The sequence below is a fragment of the Lepisosteus platostomus genome, chromosome 10 (genome assembly GCF_059453375.1).
Source record: "Lepisosteus platostomus isolate fLepPlt1 chromosome 10, fLepPlt1.hap1, whole genome shotgun sequence".
Taxonomy (NCBI): domain Eukaryota; kingdom Metazoa; phylum Chordata; class Actinopteri; order Semionotiformes; family Lepisosteidae; genus Lepisosteus; species Lepisosteus platostomus.
The window spans coordinates 9,764,349-9,787,812 of NC_142620.1; the positions used below are offsets into that span (position 1 = coordinate 9,764,349).

Sequence of the window (23,464 nt, forward strand, 5' to 3'; positions counted from 1 at the left end):
CAAAATCGAAGCTTCCATGTTTACATTGATTCCTGTAATCTTCCAGAAACCACAAAAGCAGGGGCTTTTGTCGTGGGCTATATTGTATTTATACGACATAGACCCGTGTTATTTCAGGATTTTTTTTTCAGTTATTCATTTCTGGATGGGACTGGTTTCATGTAAAATGTATTTGAAAATAGAGTTGGAAACGCTGCTTAACAACAGCAAGAACTGCAACGCTAATTCAAGTATATAGCTACACACTTTACATACTGTGCATAGTCCATACCAAGGTATTAATAGAATGTACACTATATAGAAAGAAAACCTTCCCTGCAGTAGAAAAAAAATGGTCCACATTAATGTCCATTTTTTGTTTAGACTCAGATGTGACAGGTACTAGGAGGTATTGAATCTCCTGGACTGATTCAGTCAAATGGGCTGAAAGAAGTGAGGGATGTTGTTCTGAGGTGCAGTAATTAACAAAACACTTTCAGCGGTCAATCAGAACAGGAGTTCACCCTGATACAGTGTCACCACCCCTGCAGGTGAGATAAATGGAGGCAGGATTATCACATTTAGAAATCTGGAAGATACATTTAGGGAGAGTCTGGCTGTTTTAAGGGATATCTACAGTCTTACCTATCTATGGTGTCTGATTTTACAGAGCTATAATTTTCTTTTAGATTTTAGTTGAGTTTGTCCTGCTGTACTTAGACTGCTAGTTGTTTTAGTCAGTCATTTAACCTAAGCACAATAAAGGTACTGCACAAAAGCACAATGTGTGATGTGTTCACATTTTTCAAATCAGCTTCCTAAAATTCAACATATTCATTTTTGGAAGGCCTGAAGAACCCTCATATACTCATTACCACATCTAGCTCTACTTACTGTTTCCATCATCCTAAACGGAGTAGATGTGAAATGTACAGTATGGGTTTATAATGATCTGATACGGTTTTGTCGCCCTTTTTATGGGTGGGTGCTGTGTGAGCTATTTTCAGCTCAAATTTGTAGGAAGACGGAAGTATTGATCCCAGGACGAATATGGTAGTGCTTTATTTTTTCATGATGTGAAGAAGATAAAAAAAGAATCCCAGAATAACACAGTTGCCTTGCAATTGTCTCTCTTTTTTTTTTTTACAGAAGCTCCTATAGACTGCAGTCGCCAGTCTCACGCACACACACACAGCTCAGAATCACACGTCCATCCACTCACCAGCTACAGACCCACACAAACAGACCCCTCACACCCCTACCTTACGGTCTCGGCGCCAGCTGCCGGACCGATAACGACTATTTCTGTTATTAAATCGCCATAGAGAAGACTTTGTCGCAGTCCTGGCGTCTCTACCAAACCGGCGGTTCTACGAAATGACATAAATAGATATCGACAGGTACAGTAAGTACAAAAGCGTTTATTGTGTTGTAATCTTATCCTGGCTATTGTTTTCACTGCCGACTTAATGAGGCATGATGATTCTCCACTATAGTTTAATATGTTGGTGTTGTTCAGAAAAACGGTTTTATTTAAACAGGGGGTTTATTATTGTTTGAGGATAGATACCTTTAATACACGCACAAAATGTATGCTTTATATCCATAAGCTACGATATTTGTGGATTGTGTTGGTTTGCTTTAATACATAGACACTGCGTGTTTGTACGACGTGGAAATAGCAGGTGAGGCTATCTCGACCTACCCTAGAGCTAGGAACTGTAATGTACATTGATGAGAATGCTGGAAAGTCGGCTTTCGTTATTAATCTCGGCTATTATTAAAACTCAGCTTTCTGCGCCGGGAGCAGGGGTGTCAGTTCGCACGTACTGTACTCGGCTTCCAAACCTTCCAAGCCTGTGCAAGTGCAAGTACTGTAAGCGCAGGGCCATTGTCTTAACTGAAGAATTAAAGGTGTGTCTTATTGGGATGTGGCCCTTGTTACATAATGTAGTAGTCTAATAACAATAGGAATTTCCTCTGAGGAAAAGCACGTATTCATGAAACGAAAGCTTGATTGATGCGGACAGGACGGAGAAACCGATATGGAAAAATACAAGATGTGCTTCTGGCTCGGACTAAGTGCCTCATCTTTTGTTGTGTCTTCGGAATTGAACACAAGAACATGGGAGCGCCGTGTTCTGAAGGGAGTTACTGGCGTCTCTGTGTGTTCTGAGCTCAAACTGTCTGCGCGGCGGCGCTTGTCTGTGGAAGACGGCAAAACTAGGAATCGGCCTTTGCTTTGATCGGGCGGTGTGTCTTTGAGCTTGTTCCCAGTTACATCGTGGAGCTCATGCAGTCAAAACGCTCCCGGAGCCATTCACTGACATTGCGATCATTGTGCTACAAAATGAAAAGCTTACACAATCACATATTAGTAACAGAATCATTCATAGTGCGTTATTTAAAATAACATGTTACTGAACTTTAAGAGAGCGTGGACGGCTTGTGAGAGGGGAGAGGAGGCTATAAAGAAAACGATAAATCAGCCTCAATGGCCTGTCTATACAGTATGCTAAAGCCCCTGGGAACTAATGTTCCACTTACGTTTGGTTCAGTTATTAGATAGGGAGAAGGCTGATGTCTTCAATGACTTAAAGAGAAATACAAAACTCGACTTCATTTGAATTGTATCCTAACTGATGAACTCTAATTGATCTGAGGCCCATAAAGCAGCAACTAGCAGACTGACTGACGGCGGTCTACACAGGCCTTCTGACTTGTGGGTTTTGTGTGTCTGGAAGCATGTTAGTTTTTCTTCGCTGTAGGAAGGCGTTTACACAGATGGCAAAAACAAATACGACCATGCTGTCTTTTCAAGAAATGTTAAAGCTGTAATTGAATTAGGCAACAATAATACAGCAGTGGTTAGCATTGCAGCCTCGCAGCACTGGGGACTTGGGTTCAATTCCGTGACTGAGGCGCTATCTCTGTGTGGAGTTTGAATGTTCTCTCTGGGTTCGCGTGTGTTTTTCACCACGTGCCCTGGTATCCTTCCACAGTCCAAAAACATACTGGTCCGAGTGTGAGTGTGTCTGCCCTGCCATGGACTGGCGTCCCGTCCAGCGTGTATCCCGCCTTGGCCCCATTGCTTGCTGGGATAGGCTCTGGCTCCCCCCCCAAACCTGTACCGCATAATGTGGTTCGAAGATGGCTGGATGGAATGATAATACAAAAAATGTCTACACTCCTTTAGGGGAAAATGAGTAGCAATAATAATATTTTCAAGATGGTTTGCAGGAACGCTATTAATCACTCACGCCTCCTTTTGTCTTTGTTCCCCGAGCTCTTCACGATGACCTGGGTGTGATCTTCACCATCGATGGCAGCCTCCACACCCAGCTTGCTCTGAGAAATGGAGTGTTCCATGACACTGCGACTCCTCCTTCTCGCCTGGTGGTGTGCTCTGGCTGGTGCCAGACCAGTGCAAACTAAGGAGTTAGCTACACCCTCCCAAAGGGATGGAGAGAGCACGACCGAGGGTGGGCAACCCCTGGGGTTGCTTGGGGTGGGCTCGCCGGTGGCCGGAGAGAAGAAGCCCAGTGCAGCTGTTGCTGAGGGTTTTTTCCTTGACCCCAGTTCCATATCTACAGAACCTACGCCACCTTCAATCCAGGCCCTCGCTCTGGGCACAGAGAAGAAGAGCGAGTTAAGGATCGGATTCAGCGGAGGGTCGAAAAGCAGTGGGCCGACCGGCTGGCCAGCTCTGTTCGGTGAGAGCGAAGTGTCCCATCAAACACAAAGGCTGAAGGCTGACTTGAGGAGCTCAGGGGTGCGTGTTGAGAGCAGTGCTTTCAGCCCCACTCCGCTGTCCGGAGAACAAGGTGGAATGCCAACCCCTGCTGTCGTGAAAGACAGCGGTGGCCCAGAACGGGGAGCTGCTTCATTAGGAAAGGCAGCACTGGCCAGGTACCAAGATACCCCAGCTGCACAGGCGGACAAAGATGACAGTCACAGTCATTTGGGTTTGTGGAAGAATACAGTCGCAATGGAGGCCAGTGAAAGCCAGTTCTCGACTCCAATAGGATCCCTCAATCAGGTGCCGGAGAGGAGGAGGGAGGATGGACCTGGAGTGGGGAGACTTGCCCAGGATCGGAGCCAGAAAAACATTGAAGAGGGTCTGGGGACCCTGCCTAGTGAGGTAGAGAGTTTAGATGCTACGGGATCAAACGCCACAGGCGTTGCTTTAAGTGACTCTCCCCAAGCTAAAAATTGGGAATCAGACACTGTTAGGACTCAAGGTGCTAAAATTGTGAAGACAACCTCCAAGCCATTCAGATTGAGTACAGCTGGACAGGAATGGCCTCACCAGGCAGAGACACCGGTGGTGTCAGAAGGGAGAGAGACAGACTTGTCAGACAACATGGAGGCCACAAACCTTGATGTTCCTGGGTTTCAGGGTCAAGAAGAACAGGAATCTGATACAGCCCTTTTGGCAAAAACCGGGAATAGCCAACATCCATGGGCTCAATACAATGATGGGAATGAAAACGGAGCAGTGCCAAGTGAGAGAGAGAGAAAAACAGAATTGCTATCTTACGCAAAGCTTCCTACTCCCACTGGAATACATGACAGAACCCAAAATAAAGGAACACTAAGTGATACGAGTGAAATGGCAAGCCTGGCTTTGCTGGACAGGACACCTTTCTTCTCACACAGCACTTCCTCCACAGTCAGACTTGTTTCAGAGGTTAGGCTGACTGAAGAATTGGATGACTCCCAGCATTTTACATCTCTGGCACCAGAACTGAGAGAAAACAGGGCTACGATTGCTCCATCGAGCCCCAGGCCAAACCTGAGCCTCACCTCCAGCAGCTCTCCAGGGCTGACAGCTAGCCCAGCAGAGAGCTTGTCACAGGCCAGCACCCATGAAGACCCGGGGCCAGCATCCTCCATTCCCACAGGAGGATGGGGGCCTAGCAACAAACTGGCTGGGGAAAGCTGGCTGGCTGTCTCTGCTGGCCCTCGGGCAGAAGATCTGGTGCATCAGACTGGAAGTAAGTGTGGGGTTTGTGATATGCAAAATGTTAATCTCTTCAGAGGTTCAGTGTTTTGTCTGGGCATTCTCAGTGAGATGGTTTCAAATTGTGTTCTGGTTTAAAACTGAAGTGAATGCATTCCAAATTACTGTAGGTGTCTGAAGATAAAATTGTGTATTGGACTTAAATTACAACTGATGCTGCTTAGAATGAGGCCATGTTTGAATTCTCTAAAATCCATGACAGAATGAGGACAGTGTTGTTTACTTGGTGGAAATCCGGTCCCATTTAAGCAGCAACAATCCAAAGGAACAGATATCTCATTGTTATAGTTCTATTCCATAACACGGCACATAGCCTTACTGAGAACTCCACAAAGAGCACGTTTTTGCTTTCCTGAGTGAACAGTGGACTGAATCATACTTAAGTATCGTTGCTAATTGTGTGTTGCTGTATCAAACGCAGAGCTCTGTGTATTAAATACAGAAATGCAGTCACGCAGCAGTGATAGCCTTTGATTATCTTCGTTAATTAAAGCCACTCGCCTTAATTTGCCTTGCTCTGAGTTCCAACACGAGTGAAAGCTGGGCTAATTAATTGCTATTTGAGACTCTGTGGTGAAAACAGGAGTATGAGACTGAGACAAAAGCTCCTAAGGGTATTACACAGTTAGAGGGAGAACTTTTTACTGAGATTTTTAATGTATATATATATAATTTACATGTTCAAGTGTTTAAAACCCGATGTTCTTTTTTTAAATAGTGGCAGAGTCCCCATCCCCACCTGTGACTGTAAAGGTCAGTGCTCCCCATTCCACATTGTTAACTACAAACTCTGTGGAGTCTCTCCCTGTCACAGCCAAGACAGTGGACATTTCGTGGAGCAACGCTGGCACAGAGGGTACCATCCTAGACCCCGAGGTGGAGTGGACACCACTACCTGAGGAAATCCCACTGCTCTTTGAGCCTTCAGCTTACACTGTTGCTGACAACTACCCACTACTATCAGAAGTATTAGTAACTCTGCCCCCTGACGGACCCCCACTGGGATCACAGTCGTTGGTCACAAGGATTTCTAGTGCGTATTCGCTGCTGCCAGAGGGGACAAGTGCTGCTTCCCCTAATGGAGCCCTGAGGGAGTCCCTGTCAGGGGCGCCCGTCACTGTACTCCCTGCTGGGCCCTCCCTGGCATTACAGACGGCTAGCTTGGAGATCTCGGAAGAAGTGGGGCCTCCGCTGATGACATCGATCACGTCCCCTGCTCTAGGTCCAAACCTGGAGAATTGGAACATCGGGTTTGAAGGTGAGACACTGGACTTAGTTTGTATTGTTTCCATTCATCAATTTGCCAAATACATTAGCCAGTACTGGGTTGCAATGAGCTGTAGCCAATGAACACAAGATGCAACCTGCCAGCCCATCACAGGACACACACACATGCACTCATATAGTGACAACTTACAGATGCCAGTTAACCTAATCTGAATGTCTTTGGTCTGTGAAAAGAAAGCAGACCACCCAGAGAAATCAGATACAGTGCTTTATTGTATTCAATTTATAGAAACAGAAAAATGTATTCTGGTGAAAAAAGAGTTCTGCTAGGTGAATGTTTATCCTCAGCTTGATTGTAATACCCCGATAATTATACCAAAGTATCTGTAAAGTATAGAACACCGTTTATTATGGATAAGCAGCTGCATGTGTATGTATGTGTAAGGTTAATCATGCTTGCTTCATGCTAAAGTTCTTATGAGAATTCTTCCACAAAACCGGAATTTGCTTTCTCTCCTCATTGCAACAGAACTAGATACAACTAGTACTCTGGAGGAAGCCCTTCCCAGTACTCCTGAAACCCCCCCCTCTGGAACTTCTCCTGAGCAACCTTTCCTCACAACTATACCCAAGACAACCAGCCGCTCCACTCAGAGACCTGAGTCAGGACTGGAAGACCTGGAGAAACTGGAGTCAGAAGGTAGAATGTGTATATCGGGCAACCTCCCATTGAAAGAGTAAATAACTTTATTTTCTAAAACTTGTTTCAGCATGCGTCTCTCTGTCTTAACGCTCACTCGCATTTTCCTAGCTGAGCTTCTTTGTTTTGAAAATGTCATTCCTTTTATTCTAGTGTTCACATAGAATGTCTGAAGCTTCATAACATGCACCTGTAAGAAAACATGCTCTGCTTCTTTGCAGTGGTATTAGGAAGGCTGTAAAAGCATCTCTCATCCTTTAACGGGATGCAGACTGGTGAGCTGCTCAAATACACAGTGTCAGTGCCGATTATAGCCAGTGAGCACCGTGGCTTCTGTGTTTCAGAGGAGCGAGACAAAGAGGATGAGGAGGACGAAGAGACTGAGGAATCTGAGGAAGAGGAGAGTCACGAGGACCAGGCGGAGCTTGTCAGCACTCCAACACCCTCTTTCAGCCATACTCCCTACCGACTGCCCTCCAGCTCGCAGTGGGTACAGCACAACCAGGGCCTGGGTAAGTGAGGGAGTCTGGGACATTGACTAGGGTCAAAGGGGACCAGACTTGCTCTTCAAAATGTGGTGGGGCTTGGTAGATTTTTTGAATTTCACACTCATCAGACAGGTGGAATGAAGGCTGATCCTTTCTTTTGTGAGGTTCTGAACCTTCAGCCATTTTGATATAGGTAATAGGGCTAATTTCTATGTTTAGTTCACTGCTCCAGTGTTGTTCTAATGGAAGGTGTCAGAAGTGTTGGCAAACCCTATACTGAGAAATAGGCTAGCTTGAAGATCATCATAAAGCAGCAGTAAGTGACAGAATTGATTTGACAGTTATGAAAATGATCAAATAATGCTTTATATGAGAATCTTTTAAGTTGTTCCGGGACTTTAACTTCCAGAGCGTAGTAAGGTAAATGTAATGAAAATGTTTACATGGGTACATGTAGTTATTATCCATTAATTATCCTTTCATGTTAAAGGGTCCAACTGTACGGTACTTGCTTTTACTATTTAGGGCTTGTACCATCATTCATTTTAATATGGTAACAAACGCCAAACACATGAATTAATGGCCAAAATCCCACTACATTAGGCACTCATTAGGTCCCTGCCCATCACATAACTTCATTCTGTAGGTCAGCAGTTCCCAGCTCTGGTCCTGGAAGAACACCGTATGTTCTGGTTACTGCTCCACCCGATTTCTTAATTAAAGACTAATTGATTTCAGTTTTCAGTTTGAAGTATATTTGTAAATCTGAAGTAGTAGTATGGTACTTGGTACTTGGTAGTAGTAGTTAATACTTCAAGTACTCTAGTTCAAGTAGGAGTTATTTGGAAATCTGTTGTCAGCTCTTAAAAATTAAAATGTGAAGTGTAGTTGGTATCATCTTTGTATCAAGAGTCTGAGAGCTGACTCAGGTGTGCTGTCTGAAATGTAACCCTTTGGTCGTCTGTGGAGGGAACAAACACTGACAGCTGACGTGTCTGGTACATCATCACCTGTGTGTACGCTATTAGTTGATCAACATACAAGAACTGTTTAGTCAGAAGTAACAGCAAGCAACAAGCAAGCTGAAGAGAAGCTGTGCGAAGTTCTGTTTGCTGAAGTTGTTGGAAACAACAACCAGGTCAGATAAAAGTCTTAAATTGTCACTGGAGGTGTGGACCTCAGCTAGAATGGAAAACAGCAAACTGTTTCTCCAGGACCAGGGCTGGGAACCATTGCTATAGGATACTATATAGTCAGAGCTTCCTGCTGAACCACTTGTCTCCCAACTATTTGGAGTAAGTTCAGTCATGAATATCTAAGAAATGCTATTTTTTAAAGCCCAAATATCAACATAATAATCATGCATCATATTAATGATATCCTCTATGTAACATATTCTGCAGGAGACATGTGATTCTGCAGAAAATTCTGATTCTGCAGAATTCCCCAGGGAGTGAGGCATGTCAAACATCCAGCGAATGTCCTGAAAGATATGAACAGTCGACTGTCTTCTGCAGTGTCACACAGAACCATTCAGGAAGACTACACATGTCATCACAGATTTCTCCAGCCTTTGGCGACTGCTCCTGGCTGTGAGATTGTTCTGCACTGGGTTGTCGATTTCAGCTCCGTCCAGCAGGTGTTGGTAAAGATGCTTAGAAAAACCCCTGAGCTGCAGTCAGCATGCCCAGCAGGGGGCATTAAGCTCCCAGGTTTATTCTCATGTCCGACACAGTAGCAAAACAGACATTTGTGTCTTTCGATTTTAACGCCTTAGCTTTCAATACTGGATATGTGTTTCTGTGCTTATTTTAATTCAAGGACTTTGAGAATTATTCTGTATTGTATTCGTGAGGCTCTCAACCTCACATGCAGTTTTCATACAGTAAAATCACATTAATAAAAGACAATGGAAATAGCCAGATCCAATAAATGAGTACTGTACGACCATTCTCTCCCTATCCCTGCTTTCAGGTTTAGCTGGTGCTAGGTGTAGAATGAGTATTCTGTCTTGTAAGGTCTGCCACTGTTACTGGTCTTTACTATTGGATTAGTTTTTTTTTTATATCCAGAAAGTGTTGTGTAAGACCGAAAGACAGACAATGAGGATGGTGTTGGGGGCTATTGCAGCAGCTGCAGTTGATGAGATATGCTGAATTGTGGCCTGTGCTCCAGTTCTGTGCTCACGTGAAATTGACCTGTAAAATGAACGAGGTCATGGCCACTGTAGCTTTGTATCACTTTCTAATCTCCTTTGCTCTCCGTCCGAACATCCCCTCTTTCTGTGCTTTCCAACTTCATGCAAATGTTTGTGGGACAGTGGAACAAGCTACCCAGCTGTGGTATTGAAGCCGACACTCTGACTTCTTTGAATGAGATCTACTGCTCACTTCTAGCTAGCAAGCTGGCGAGGTGGACTGAGTGGCTTCTTCCGTTTGTAACCATGTTCTCTGTTACTCCTCCCTGGTTAGTTTTCTGCCATTATTGATTTGGTCTCCAAATAAATGATCGCTCGTATTATAAGGGTGTTTCTTAAAAATAAACATTTGATTCACTTTGAATTTTCTGATATTTTTTTCAACTGCTAAAAGCATCTGAAAGCCCAGTGCAAATATGTAGCCACTTCTTTGAGGGCATTACTAACGGGTTTAGCAACTGATAACCACTCACTCAGAATGGGTGACAGGTGGCTAACTCCTTTTTTGACCCCGAAAGACTCACATAGGGGCTAGACGAAAACTACACAGCAAATAGCACTGGTTTTCCAGATGAAGAAATTGAAAGGCAATTGTATATTGATTTAACTGCAGCTGTTTTGGGGCTCTTTGCATTTTGAAGAGTCCAGGGAGTCAGAAGACTCTTGACTAATTTAATAGGAGTTACTGTATGCTTTAGACAAATCTTGAAAAGGTTAAAGATTTTTGGCAATTGAATATTAGAAACTTATTAAACAGTTAAAACATTTTCATAGACTCAGTCTGTGACTTGTTTGGTCAGTGAGAGAGGGACTTCAGTATTCATAGATAGGGAGAAACAGTAATAGATATATCATGGAAATTAGCACTAATTCCTGCCTTATCCCCTAACAGTAGGGGTGTGTAGGTTAGTGAGCTAGAACAGCAGGTTACTGGGTTAACTGGACTAGTAGAACAGCTTTGTCTCAGCTCTTGAGAACACCTAGAACACCTGCAGACCCACTAATGCTCTAAGACCAGGACTGGTCACCCCTACCCTGCAGCCTTAATGAGGTGAGGACAGCTTCAGCCAGACACATTCTTTTACATGTCTTCACTGACACCTAGTGAGCCGGATCAGAGCCTGTTAGCACATCTAAACAGACATTTTTCACATCTGGCCAATTCCACAACACCTTTTTTTTGCAATAGCAACAAGGAAGATTATTTTTCATAAAGTGTGCATTTTCATAAGCGAGACATTGCTGTCAATTATTGGAGTATTTAAGAACGATGGCAAATAGGCAAATGCATACGGCAGAGCGTGTGAACCAAGAGAAATGGATCGTACTAATAAAAGTAATAATGGCAGAACAGCATGTCTGATCCTGGACTTCCTTTTCGGTGCATCTTAGTAAGCACAGTGGTTAACAGGCAACCACTCCCCAGCCCTGGGCAGAGAGTTGGTTCTCGATCCCAGTGGACATAGAGCAGGGGCAGGTCACTGGGCATTGAGTTCATCTCTGCTACAGACCTCTGCGCTGCCCACTACAGAGGTGCCATGGCTAGAAAGACTCTCACTACCGTGTGCCACACTCCACTTTGCCAACAGACAAATACACTTTGGCTGCTATTTAATTTTGATCAGGCTGTTTTAATCAAAACGGAGCTCGGAAGAAAACTCCCATTGCAAACAAATGTGGCTTCCTGGTCTCATTTATTTTCTTTTGACACATAATTGTGCATGTTATGAGATTGTCATAGCATTTTCTTTTGCTCTAATGACACATCAATAAGCTGCTGTCCTGGCCTGTGTTACTGCAGTTCAATCATGCCACAGTCCTGCCACAGTTCCCACTTGCTCACTTCAATAAAGCAGTAAAGCCTGTTAGCTGTGGTGTAAACTGAGGATTTATGCTTGTTAATTAAGAAGACACAGAAACGGCATAATGGATGCCTCAGTGATTGATCTGATCAGTTTGGGGAAGAACGTGACTGGACTACGGGAGCAGGGACAGGTATATTCAGCCTGTAGATTGTGCTGGAGCAAGATCCAGACAGTGACAGAAATCCAGGTGGTCTGTGCTAAAGCAATATTTACTTACTCACTGATGGATTTCCTTTTCATCTACAGAGACTCGAAAAGACATGTTACACCTCTAAACTGTACGGCCAGCATGTAATGAGCTTACATGAGGGGAGGGGGGTATTGCCTTCTCTTGTTTGTCAATCCTTTTACTCGATGGGAAAAAAGCCAGTCACATTGATTGAGATACTAATGTTCGTTTTTCATCGGAAACACTGGGACCGGTCCTTGTTCCCGACGAGTCAGCAGTACTGATCTCAGGCCTTCTTGCTTCCTCCCTTGGCTCTGGCGTCCCTCATAATGTGCTTTTGGCACCGTAATGGACGAAATGAGGTGGCTTCTCTCGAATGTTAATTTTAGGATGTAGGTTTTATACGGTCATGATTCTAATTTTCTGAAGAGCTGCCTATTAGATGTTACGGGGTGAGGTGTGGGTGGGTCTGTATGCCTGTGCTGAATGTGCTAAACCTGGCCCCAGGCCTCTTTCGGATGTTTTACTGAATTATTTCAAAGAAAAAAAAAAGATACATATGCTTTAAACATCATTGTCAATGCATTCAGTGGGTCTGACTATGCTAATTTGCCTTAAGAGCTTTGTAATGGAAAGCCAGCCACTTGTTGGTTAACGTCTTTAAAACAGGGCTCATCCCATCCTGAGTCTAGGAGCTGGTCTCCTCGTGTGCTGTGAAGTTAGAAAAATCCGGGGAGGTTGTTTTTGCAGTAGATGTGTTGTTTTGCGTTTTGATCTTCAAACAGCAGCTCCCTGTGGGTGTGGGGGAAGGGCACCACATCAACATCAAACGAGCTGGGGCACAGCCTCCGTTCATTATGCTAGGCCTTCATCTGGGAGTCCCGCCGGCAGAGTGCCTATAGCAGAGTGTGCGAAGGAAGCGTGTGCCTGTTGGGAGACTGACTGTGCAGCTTAGGCCTGTAGCCGACAGTGCAGGAGAGCGTGGACCATGAATGAGTGTGCCAGGGTCATGAGCCGGACAGCCCGAGTGAAGCGTGGAAGTGTGAGAGAGATGGGAAGTGTAAATCTCACTGCAGCAAGATGGATTTGAGTTCCATCCCAGCTAAGTGTCCAAGATAGTCGGAGCCAATGCAGAGTGCGGAGTGTGTCATTTTTCCTGACCATCCGAGGACACGCTGCCAGTGATTGTTGGGTTGATAGGAATAAGAACTGAAATATACAGGGAATCCGATAATCCAGTAAAAATGAAGAACAAAGAGAACTTCTACTATATGCTATTCTGTACTATGTTGTTCAGGATCCTGGCTTGTATTGATTAGTGGTTTTACAGGTACAGCCCTAATGGAAAGCTTCTGAAATGGTATTGTTCCCTGGAGGGAGTCGTAAAAAGACAATTGCAGAGACTTGAGAACGTGTTGCGTGTAAAACAGCGTGATATTTTCTAATCTTGCTCTGTCACTGAGAAGGCACATTATAACCCGATTGTTTATGAATTACTAAGAAAGATAAGGACACACATTGCTAGTCAGAGCCGAAGAGGCTAAGAGAAAGTGATAGCTCTTGCTAACTTCTTTCCTTGAGGGCTTCAGAGCAGAGACAGTATCTTTTGTAATGCTTCCATTTTTCTTTCTGCCAGTGATGAGAAGGCAGATTGTGATCCCAATGCAGATGTCTTTGAGATTTTTAAAAATATTAAGTAGATGATGCTTGTTCATAATTTTGTGGTGACACATTGATTGCAAAAAAAAAAGAGCCACTTTTGTCCCTGGTACAAACCCCAGTTTATAAGCCAACTTATCTGTCAGCAGATCAGACTTCTGGTTATCTTTGGTCCTGAAAACGAAGCCTTTCCAAGGCTGTGAAACTACCACTGCTAGCTCACTTCTATGTCCAGCACTATCTTCAACACTGTGTCCTGAGGGTGCTGTTCTTCTCTATTAGCTGTGTTACAGGACTTTTAACACTGAGTGTGTTTCAAGGGTGACTCCCACAGCAGAGAACCTGGTCTTGTAATGTAGTGAAGTTCAGCACTGTCTGGGCAGTGGTGCTGTGTGTGTTAAGAGCCCTTGAGTGAATCCCAGCAGGAGCAGTGCACTAGTCACCCAAGACCCAGTCTTTTGGCCTGGTGGAATTCACTGCAGTCTAGGAAGTGATGCTGCGTTGCCCCGGACCCCACAGGTGGCTGTGATCGAATCCCGCAATCCCTTCTTGTCTTCCGTTTGGAGCAGAGCTGCACTATGTATTCCTAGACCATCCATGGAAGCACGAGGGCGAAGAATAATTTTGACTGTGATCATGAAACAGCGCAGTATTCAACACTCACTCTCCTTACTTGACCATTCCCACGTGTCCGATATAATTAAGCGTAATCTACCACTATGCTGGAGAGCCATTTAAATTTATGACACAGCCATTTTAAGGGCCTTGGCTCCATTCAGTTCTTTAAGTCACTTGAACCAAAAGCTGATGAATGGTTTTCTGGGTGCAATAAGACTTCAGAAAGACTGAATGTCATTTAAACATTTTCAGGATATCAGTTCCCACCACGTGGCTGGATCTTGTTCCAGAGCCCCATCAAACTTTGCGTAAAGAAGTAGCTGAGACTTGTTCAGATATCAGTCATTTACACAAGGCAGGGATCAATGGGGGAATAACACAAGACGGAGAGGGATGAATGGAGCAATATTGTTGCAGCTTTAGATCCCATGTGGGACAGCAGGAAGTACCTACGTTGTATTTAACTTGTGATCAGTGAAAGCCCTAGTAAAAGTTCACAATGTAAAAATAGCAAGATTATTGGACAGTCTTTTCATATTCTTGAATCATGCACGTACCATGTGTTTACTTCACACAGCACCGGTTCCCCTTGGCCCTTACCAAACAGGCCACATTTTTAGATTTAACCATGATGCTGTTGAAGTTCTCCACAGTCCGTCCTTGGGCTTTGTAATTTTCCAGCTTGTGTCAAAGGCAAGCTCAGCCAAGGAAGTGAGCTCACTGCACCTTTCAATCTGAAATGCTAAACAGCAGCAATCAGGTCTGGAGTTGCAGTAACATCCATTATCCCGGCAGAGATGCTGGACCTGGACACACGGCCAGACAAAGTGGCTTATTAGCAGTGGGCAAGAGGTGTCGGAGCTATAGGGGGCTGCTGGCAGGGGTACCATGGCTGGAGTGATGCTGGAAACAGGGACAGAACCTGACACTGGTTAGTTAATTAGGAAGCCATTTATTCTTTTCTCCTCCAGTGAGCAGAATGATCTGAAATTCTGGAGGGAGAGCCTGAGGTTTCCGTACCTCTTGGTTCACCCCTTTGGGCATTCTAAACGGAGGAAGCGATTGAAGGCTGGGGTCAATACTGTTGTATGTTGAAATGTCCTGCCTTTCCGCGGTGATCTGTAAATGGGAATGTATCTCAGAGATGATTGCATACATAAGCTATAATGCCTTCCTTTTGCCTTTCAGTGCGCAGCTGGGTGGAGAAGATACGAGACAAGGTAAATACCTAAACTGCTGCTCCTTCTCCTAGCCTCTCTTTTGCCTGAGCAGATGAGTAAAATGTCAGCGCAAGTGAGTCACTAAAATGGCCTGCCATTGTGGCATTAATTAATCCAGTCACATACTGTAATTTGCAGAATAAAGGTCTACTGGGCATGTGTACCCTGTTAACGGATAAGACTTCACCACTGTGCTTTGATTACCACATTGTGATTGATATTTGGCACAGCAGGCAGCTCTTTCTGTCCAAGAGCAGAAGGTCACCTGCATGATTCTGAGAAGGGGCTGGTAAAGACATCAGCAACCTGAGCTGACCGGCAGTCTTTCTCTCAGTGTGACTCACACTGCTAGCCTACAGGTTGCAGGCCAGTCTCAGGCTACTATGCAGCATTAGAAGCATTAGTAACCTTGCCGGCTTGTCTTTTACCCCTGCTTACATGTGCAGGCAGGGTACGTGTCTGGGATGCTGGCTCCAGTGGGCATAGGGATTGCAGGCGCACTCTTCATCTTAGGAGCTCTGTACAGCATCAAGGTGATGCATCGCAAGAGGAGGAGCAGCTTCAAACGGGAGAGGAGGAAGGTAAGGGGTTGGTGTGGGGTGGGGAGGTAAAAGAGAGCTTGGGGACAGAACAGGATGAGAAATGGAAGGAGGAGATGAGGGCGTAGGGAGAATAGGAGAGAACTATCAGACAAATTGCCATGCTTGCCCCGCCCTTCATCTTGCACGGTCTCCAGGCTTTAACGAACGCCTCTCGGGCGATCCGTGTCTCCAGCGCAGGGAGATGAGCAGCCGGCAGGACAGAGTGATGCTGCTGGCCGACAGCTCCGAGGATGAGTTCTAGCCCCTCCCATCGCCCTGCCCCCTTCAGCAATAAAGTTCCTCCACATTCCCCACCAGCTCTTCTCGCCAGTGGCCCCTGAGATGTGCGCAGACCCCAGTTGCAACACCTGTTGTCACCCGCTGCCTTGCCTGGAACCCTGCGACTTCTGGCAGGGCGACTGGGCGTCTGACCCAGACGTTCCCGTCCTACGCCAGGACTGCGCCAACATGCCAGGACTGCGCCAACTGAGCCGCCACATGACTTCATCAGGGGAGCCTGAGGGAGTGGCAGCGACAGGCTTCTCTCAGATGGGACACAAGTAAGGATCTCATCCCGACGCTGTAGCTGAGCCAGGCGTGGAATGCAAGACGCCTGAAAATTATTGTAGAAAATAAATGTCTCTTAGTACAATAAGCTGAAACAATGTGAATGCCAGAGGTTGGACCTCTCTGCTTCTATGTGCTCTTCCTCAACTGTTTGCAGAGGGCTTGCATGAGCCCTGGACACCAACTCCCTCACTGGGTCTCCCTTGTGAAAAGCGGACGGAGCTCACCTGTAGGAATGTGCTTTAGGTAATTATCAGTCACCGTATTAGTAGAGCTCACCACCATGTAAACTAGATGTAGTGTTGTATGTTCCACCAAATTACTGTCCAATAGAATTGCACCCTTCTGACATGACTGTCTCCCTTTTAGGAGTGTTAGAGATATTAACAGTAATACTATATGCCTTGCATGTTAAGGTCTCAGTACAACAAGAATTGAAAGAGGGAAAAGCACTTTATTATTATTGTTTCTGTTTTACTGTTATCGTTGTTGTTAAGTTACTATTGCGATTTCCTGAGCTATTGAACACAAAGCAATTTCTCCTATTTGTGTACATGTTTAATCAACCTAGCACTGACACTGGGAAGGCAAACAGAATGATACAAGATCAAAATCAAAGTGTAGACTTCAGAGCATTTCAAATTGTGCAGTGCTCCACCATGTTGCAAAACGATATTGCTGCTCTGGAATCAGTCCTGAAAACAGTGACCAGGTACAGTACATTTCTGGGCTTGAAGGAAAGTCCTACTCTGACAGGCTGAAAAGAACAACCAAATCTTGTTAGTCTCACAGTGGAAACTATTAGGGGATCTGAATGAAGTATTCAAATTCCTCAAAGGGGCTGACAAACTCAGCCCAATGACAGCGCAATGTGAACCGGAAGACACAAAATAAAAGGGAAATACTTTTAAACTGGAGCCTAGGAGTCCTGTCTTTACAGACAGGGGTTATGGGGATATGGAACAAGCTACCCAGCCATGTTGCTGAAGCTGCCTTGGCTTCTTTCAAGAAACAAATGAATGAATCCTTGAATCATTAACTACTAAATTCCAAATGGGTCAAATGGACTCCTCTCGTTTCCAACCATGCTTATAGTCTTTTGCTAAACAGAAAAGAAAAATACCACCATCATCCGTGGATCATGCTTCATATACAGTATATATATATGATGTACAGTAGATTAACACAAAGCATGTCTGTAGTTTTAGTTGTAGACCAAAAAGCATGGCGATAATGAGACTTAAATGATAGAGTAGTTCAAGCACGTTCTTCACACCCAAAGAAGGCTCCACAGCCGAAACGCTGTGTTTTTCTTCTCTTTTCAGCATGGAATAAACCTTTTACTTGTTCCCTTCAATGATAGAGCTGTCCAGCTAAGGTCCTGTACCCTTCCTGTAAAATAGAATATGAATCATTTGGGTCTCCGTCCAGTAGAACTCCATACTATATTCCACCGCTTTGTGTTCAAAGGCTGATCCTTTTGTGCAGCTTTTATAAAAGTGCTGTATGAAAGATTTTTTTTTTTGCTGATGCCTCAGACTTCCCTCCCCCAGCTCCTGCTGGAGAGATGCAGGACTCCGGTCCTCGCACAGAATGATTACACACCTGCAGCTCCTCGCCTGTGTGCTTGTGTGTATGAACTTGGGGCTGGGTGTTTGCCAGGATTTCTGTTTTGATCCCACTGAAGATTCATCTGTTGGCTGTAAGACAAGTTCTTTCCTTCCTAATCCCGGGCGTTAATAAGTGTGATGGGAAGGACAGGGTGGGATATTCACAAACCAGCCCGCTGCTGTGTGCTGCAAATGTGCCCTGTCATGCAAACGTCTAATAAAAACTGCCAGATATTTCTCAGTTAGTTTATCAGAATGTTTAGCATAATAATGGGGGCTTCAGACAAAAACATCATGATGTAGCACGATAAAAGTTTGCATTTAATGCATCCTATCAGCGAGCTTTTTTTAAGGATGTTCATTGCAGGCTGAAAGGCAGATCAGCAATAAAAACCAAGAAATTAAAAGTATTTGTTATGACATAAAGTCAATAATCATCCATTCCATAATTCTATTCGGGGCTTCCAGTGTCAGTACTGCAGCATGACCTCGGTTTTTTTGGCGTGGATTTGGTTCCAACCCCTGTACCTTCCAGCCAGTGACTTCATTGTGTTGCCTTGAGGAATGGAAAGCTTTGCACAAACAACAGTAGGTTAGAGGAGAGAGGCCCCCTTCCGCCTGGGGAGGGGGAGTCCATGTTGAAGAGGGCTTAGCTCCTGCAGTCTTGATTGGAGGGGATGCAGGCAGGTCTTGTGCCAAAAAAGCAAATCGTTTGTGACTTTCTAAGATTGTCATTTTTTGGGGTATTCTTAAGTTATTGCACTGTCCTCTCCCTGTCAATAAATAATAAAAGAACATGCTGAAACTAGGTGGTTTTCAATTTTTTTTGGGGGGGGATCCAACAAGAAACTCTAAGATGAAAGAAGAAGCTGGTCCAAATAGCAGGCCTGCAGCTGGATTCAAACGCACTTCACTTCCCCTCTACGTTACAGTTGTCCGGAAGAGTTCAAATCACATCAGGTATTCCTGTTAATGCACTGGGGGTCTGAGCTGCTGGTGGATTGTGGCTGACATTCCCCAATACTGCCTTCGTGCTTGGTGCTCTTAGCCAGGGTGTCTTCAGTTTTCTGTGCAGCAGTGAGCCCCTGTCTCTTGCAGTGTGCAATACAGTGCAGGTGAGAGACTCATCAGGCTGGCATTCGATGGTGTGAAAAAAGGAAACTGGCTCAGTGGTGTGCATTACAAATGGCATGTCGTCACACACTCTCTTAGCTGTGATTGCTGTTGTTGTGTTGCAGAAGTCATGTTAACATGGACTGCCAAATGCAAATGTGTGAGCTGGCATGGGAGTAGAACTGTGTGATGAAATTTTCATGATATGAATGTAGGAATACTTCTTTGCTATAAGTTTGCTATATAGCTTCTCTATAGCTTCTTTGCTATAGAGAGTAGCCCCTCTGTGCTCTTTAAGGGGTACTTAATGTAGTGTAGCAGTGTTGATCTTCAGGGCAGCGATGCACATCATTACTGAGGACTGAGGAACCACAGAGACAAAACAAGCATACTCCTGCTTGAAGAAACAAAATGAAATTGTATCCTAGGTGGTCTGAGTGGGACTCTTTAAATAATTCATATTATCTTCACATAATCTTTCTAATTGATTTTTAAAAATATTAAGATATGTACAGTACATCATATATACAGTATGATGCGATTTCTAGCTTGTTTCTTCCTAAAATGAAAACCAGTAAAAATCTAAAAATGATTGCTATTGCAATGTTAAGCAATGTTACGATCAAGAGGAGACCATTTGTCACATCTATTTAATTTGAATGCTAGTAGCTAAAAATGAACCCATGATCCCATTCAGCCATTTCAGCCTTAAAAACATGCTAAGTAGCTTTTCCCACAACCCTTTGTGCAAATGGTACCTCCTGCTCTGTTTTCAATACCTTCCTCCACAGTTCCCACTGGGGTTCCCTGGTTCCTGCTTCAACTCTTTCCTAAAACAGTCAATTGGGTTGACTTTATCTATCCCTTCAGCCTTATTTTGAGTGAATGTACTGTATCAGGTCTGCTGGTATTTTCCGATAGTTATCCCTTAAGTTTAATTTCATTTAGCCTGAAGTCTTTTTTTAATTTCCTCTGTACAAATTTCAAGGCTTGCTAATTCTCCAATGTTTATATCATCAGTGAACAAGCACTCCAAAATGAGCATTTGCCCCTGATCTGTGCTCCACTCATTACCTAGTTCTCCACATAAAGGCATGGCCTCAAATACCTACTGTACTGCCTTCAAATCAGGAATTCATCTTTTATGAGGAATTTAAGTAAGTCATGAATATCTAAAAATGTCATGATATACTGTATGTTGTTTACCTCTCAACATTGCTTTTACGTCTATAATTAACTATAATGAAGAAGTTAATTAAGCAAGACCTTTTGTAAATCCATTCTAATTATCCTCTTCTGTCCTCTTGTTTATTTTAAGTGCTTCTTATACCTGTATCATGCCTGCCTCTTCTGCTCTAATACTATTTAATACAGAGCTTGATCTTTTGATTTTTCCACAGCCTGTTGGCAGTTTCTTCCATGGTAAATACTGAGTGGTATACTCATTCATGTATGAGGCATTTCCCTTTCATTTCCGAAAACTTTTCAGTCAACTGTAAGGACACTTTACATCAGCCTTCGTTGTTCTTTAGCTTCTCCAATACTATGTTATACATACATATACAGTAATAGTTTGAGTTTCCAAGCGGAAAATGCGAAGCTAAAGAAAATAGTTCCAAACTAAAGAGCAATTATTATCAGACCATGCAGCTGTGCAGTCCATTAGCTGCTGACAGCAAGTACATTATTGAGTTTGAATGAGGTGCGTGTTTAGTACCCTGAGCAATGCATCTCATTATTAATCTTTGTAATGAAGACTCTCTCTGTATAGAGTCTTTGTATAAAACATATAAAAGATGGATATTACAATAAGAGTCAAAAGGTTTGCTGAAATTGAATAATCTAGACAACGCATACAGTAGGTCATGCAGAGCTTTTGACAGTAGCTAACTATCTCTGTGGTTACATCTGATAACTGGAAAAAAAGATGTGATTTCAAATGTAAGTTGTGGTTTTTAAACTGAAGCTCCAGGGTGGCTAACACCCCAGTGCTGCTTAGTAATGGGTACCACTTCCACGAGAGGTGGATAGGTGGAGCACCCCTCCCAGCCCCTCTTCAGAGCAGGTGTACAATTCAGCAGGGGTGAACAAGCACTGGAGGAGAAGACTTCCACATCCTGCTTGGCCTTTCCATTCATTCTGGGCTTGAGCTGCGATGCACAGCTTCTCTTGTGTGCAGAGAAGTGAGCTCTACAGAAATGTGTCAAAACCAGTGTCATATACTGTACAACGCAGGTGATCACAGCCCTTCCCCACACACACATCCTCAGTTTGCATTTTCAGTCCAGTGCAAACCTGATTACCTGACTGCATCCTGTAATATTTGAAGGTGGGGGTATATTTTTCAAATACATGTGGACTCCGATTAACCATAGCTCTTATTTTTATTTTGCAGGCATCTCCCTTTTTTTCCCTCTTAACACTGCGCATACACGAGGTAAAACATGACCACATTACCACGGTGTGCACATTTCTTCCCTTCCTGTGCTTTATGCATCAACTTATCCTAGCACTCTAGCGAAGGGTTGAAACCCCTGTTATACGGCTCAGAACGACAGAGAGAAAATATGTGAATTGAAAGGTTATACAGTCATTTTTAGTGTATGCTTATTTCTCAAACAGTCAGTGTATAAATCTCTTAATGCCAATATTTCTACAAGAGCTGTGTCCTTCCAGGTGAAAGATGGCTGAAACACTGTACAGTATGTCACCATGCAGTTCATGTCTCCTGCAGGGCCAGAGACAGAGCATTGTCCAGCAATGGTGAGGATAAGGCTCTGTCAGAAGCCTTTTATTACCTTTACATTCTGTATGCCTTGCAGAAGAAGGTGTACTGTAGATGTGCGTACTTAGGAAAGTGTGGGATTAATGAGGCCTGATGTATAAACTCTACAAAACCTTGTATTTTCCTGAGCACAGCTAATTAATTTGTTTATAACCAGCCTTTTTCATTACTGCAAACTGCATTTTTATGACTGGGTTAATACCCACCTCCCATCATTAAGAGTGGGGTCGATTAACCAGGTAACCTTGACTTAACGAGTGTGACTTTATTATTAAAAGATTCATGGAGACCCAGCTTCACAGAGACAATTTTCCGGGCAAGAGTTAAAAATTGAATTTTTATTTGACCTTGGCAAGGAAAGTTTTTAAATGGTGAATTTTCTTTACCATTGTTTCCTAAATGTGGCATCAGTTTTCATCATAACGTTCCCATTTATTACTGTAATCTGAGCTTGGTTTCACTCTATTCATGATATGATATAACACAGTATATTTTTTAATGGTGGAGCTGGAGAGCCAGGAGTGGAAGACTTTTGTAAAAAGTACAGAGTGTTAGCACTCAATGTCTATATTTCAATTTCAGGCTGTCTAGTTTTAGTGCCAACGTCTTTTGTCTAAGGTATACTATGACCAGAGTCAGTGTGCAGCAATCAATATCACTGTTAATTAGTTTTGCAGTAATGAGAATCATTGTCAATCAGTATACAGTAACCAGTTGAAGTAGCTCAGGTGGGTAGCTGCGTCAGCATGCATAGTCTGCAAAGGAACAAGTAATAGGTTTATTCCCTGCTGAAAAGAGAAGAGAGAAAACGTTTCAGCTGTGAAGCCTTCTTCAGGTATGATCAATATCGCGGCCAATCAGGATGCAATAATTTAGAATCATTGTCAACCAGCATACAGTAATTAGTATTATCGACAGTGATTGCGAATAATACAGATTACTGTACACAGATCAACAAGGATGCTCAGTACTGTTAGTGATAGTAATCAATGTCATTGTAAGTTGTAAATACCATCATCAGTAGCACTGATCTGAAGTCATCTAGAGGTACATCTTTGGATCTCTAGCCTGTTTTTGTCATTGAGACTCTCTTTCTCCTAGACTGCCTGGGAGCTACTTCCCCACAACATTCAATTTCACTGCAGCTTCTCCTAATTAAACATATACATCATTACAGCTAGTCAATAATTAAACCTATTAAATATGTAACATCCTTCCAAGTTGACCTTTTAGAGATGGCACCTTGCCACAGTTAGCATTGCTATATTCAAAAAGGGAAAGTTTTGATCTCTTTTATTTTTATAGCCAGTGCAAGTTATCTTTAGCACACACTCAATATCTCATTGGGTTTGATAGCTCACAGTGCAGACACTGATCTCAAAGGTGACCTGGCAGGTCTAATGGCGTGATTCTCTTCCCTGCCCCCTTGCTTCTTTCAGGGAGTCATTTTCATAAGAAATAAAGGCTGGATCAATAAGCTGGTAATTACATCCTTTTCTGGACCTAGAAAGGCTCTGTCCAACTTTTACTCTCACTTACAAAACTCTGTCTTCCATTTACTCTCGAAGAGACATGTCCATGACTAACCCACAGCAAATGACTCAGTGAAGAGATTACTACCTTCAGTGATGCTTTCACAGTCCACTGTGGTGTCACCATCTTG

At 43.7% G+C, this 23,464-nt stretch overlaps 1 protein-coding gene across 2 annotated transcripts; it reads left to right on the forward strand.

The window, feature by feature from the left end:
- Nucleotides 1-1,012: 1,012 nt before the first annotated feature.
- armh4 (armadillo like helical domain containing 4) lies at nucleotides 1,013-18,711 on the forward strand. 2 transcript variants are annotated; one of them, XM_088648041.1, is made up of 8 exons: nucleotides 1,013-1,384; nucleotides 3,266-4,976; nucleotides 5,721-6,260; nucleotides 6,759-6,929; nucleotides 7,274-7,441; nucleotides 15,114-15,145; nucleotides 15,592-15,726; nucleotides 15,920-18,711. In XM_088648041.1, exons 2-8 carry the CDS (start codon nucleotides 3,335-3,337, stop codon nucleotides 15,986-15,988), a joined length of 2,757 nt encoding a protein of 918 aa, XP_088504167.1. In that variant the 5' UTR covers nucleotides 1,013-1,384; nucleotides 3,266-3,334; the 3' UTR covers nucleotides 15,989-18,711. The 2 variants fall into 2 exon arrangements, with proteins under 2 accessions (XP_088504167.1, XP_088504168.1); XM_088648042.1 differs by having other exon boundaries at nucleotides 1,013-1,379.
- The last annotated feature ends 4,753 nt before the right edge of the window (nucleotides 18,712-23,464 follow it).

What these genes read in the sequence shown, in the direction of transcription:
- armh4 (XM_088648041.1), top strand. Translation starts at nt 3,335, where the DNA reads ATGGAGTGTTCCATGACACTGCGACTCCTCCTTCTCGCCTGGTGGTGT. An exon ending in TCTGGTGCATCAGACTGGAA is followed by an intron (nt 4,977 to 5,720) that starts GTAAGTGTGGGG and finishes TTTTTTAAATAG; the next exon opens with TGGCAGAGTCCCCATCCCCA. An exon ending in TGGAGAAGATACGAGACAAG is followed by an intron (nt 15,146 to 15,591) that starts GTAAATACCTAA and finishes TTACATGTGCAG; the next exon opens with GCAGGGTACGTGTCTGGGAT.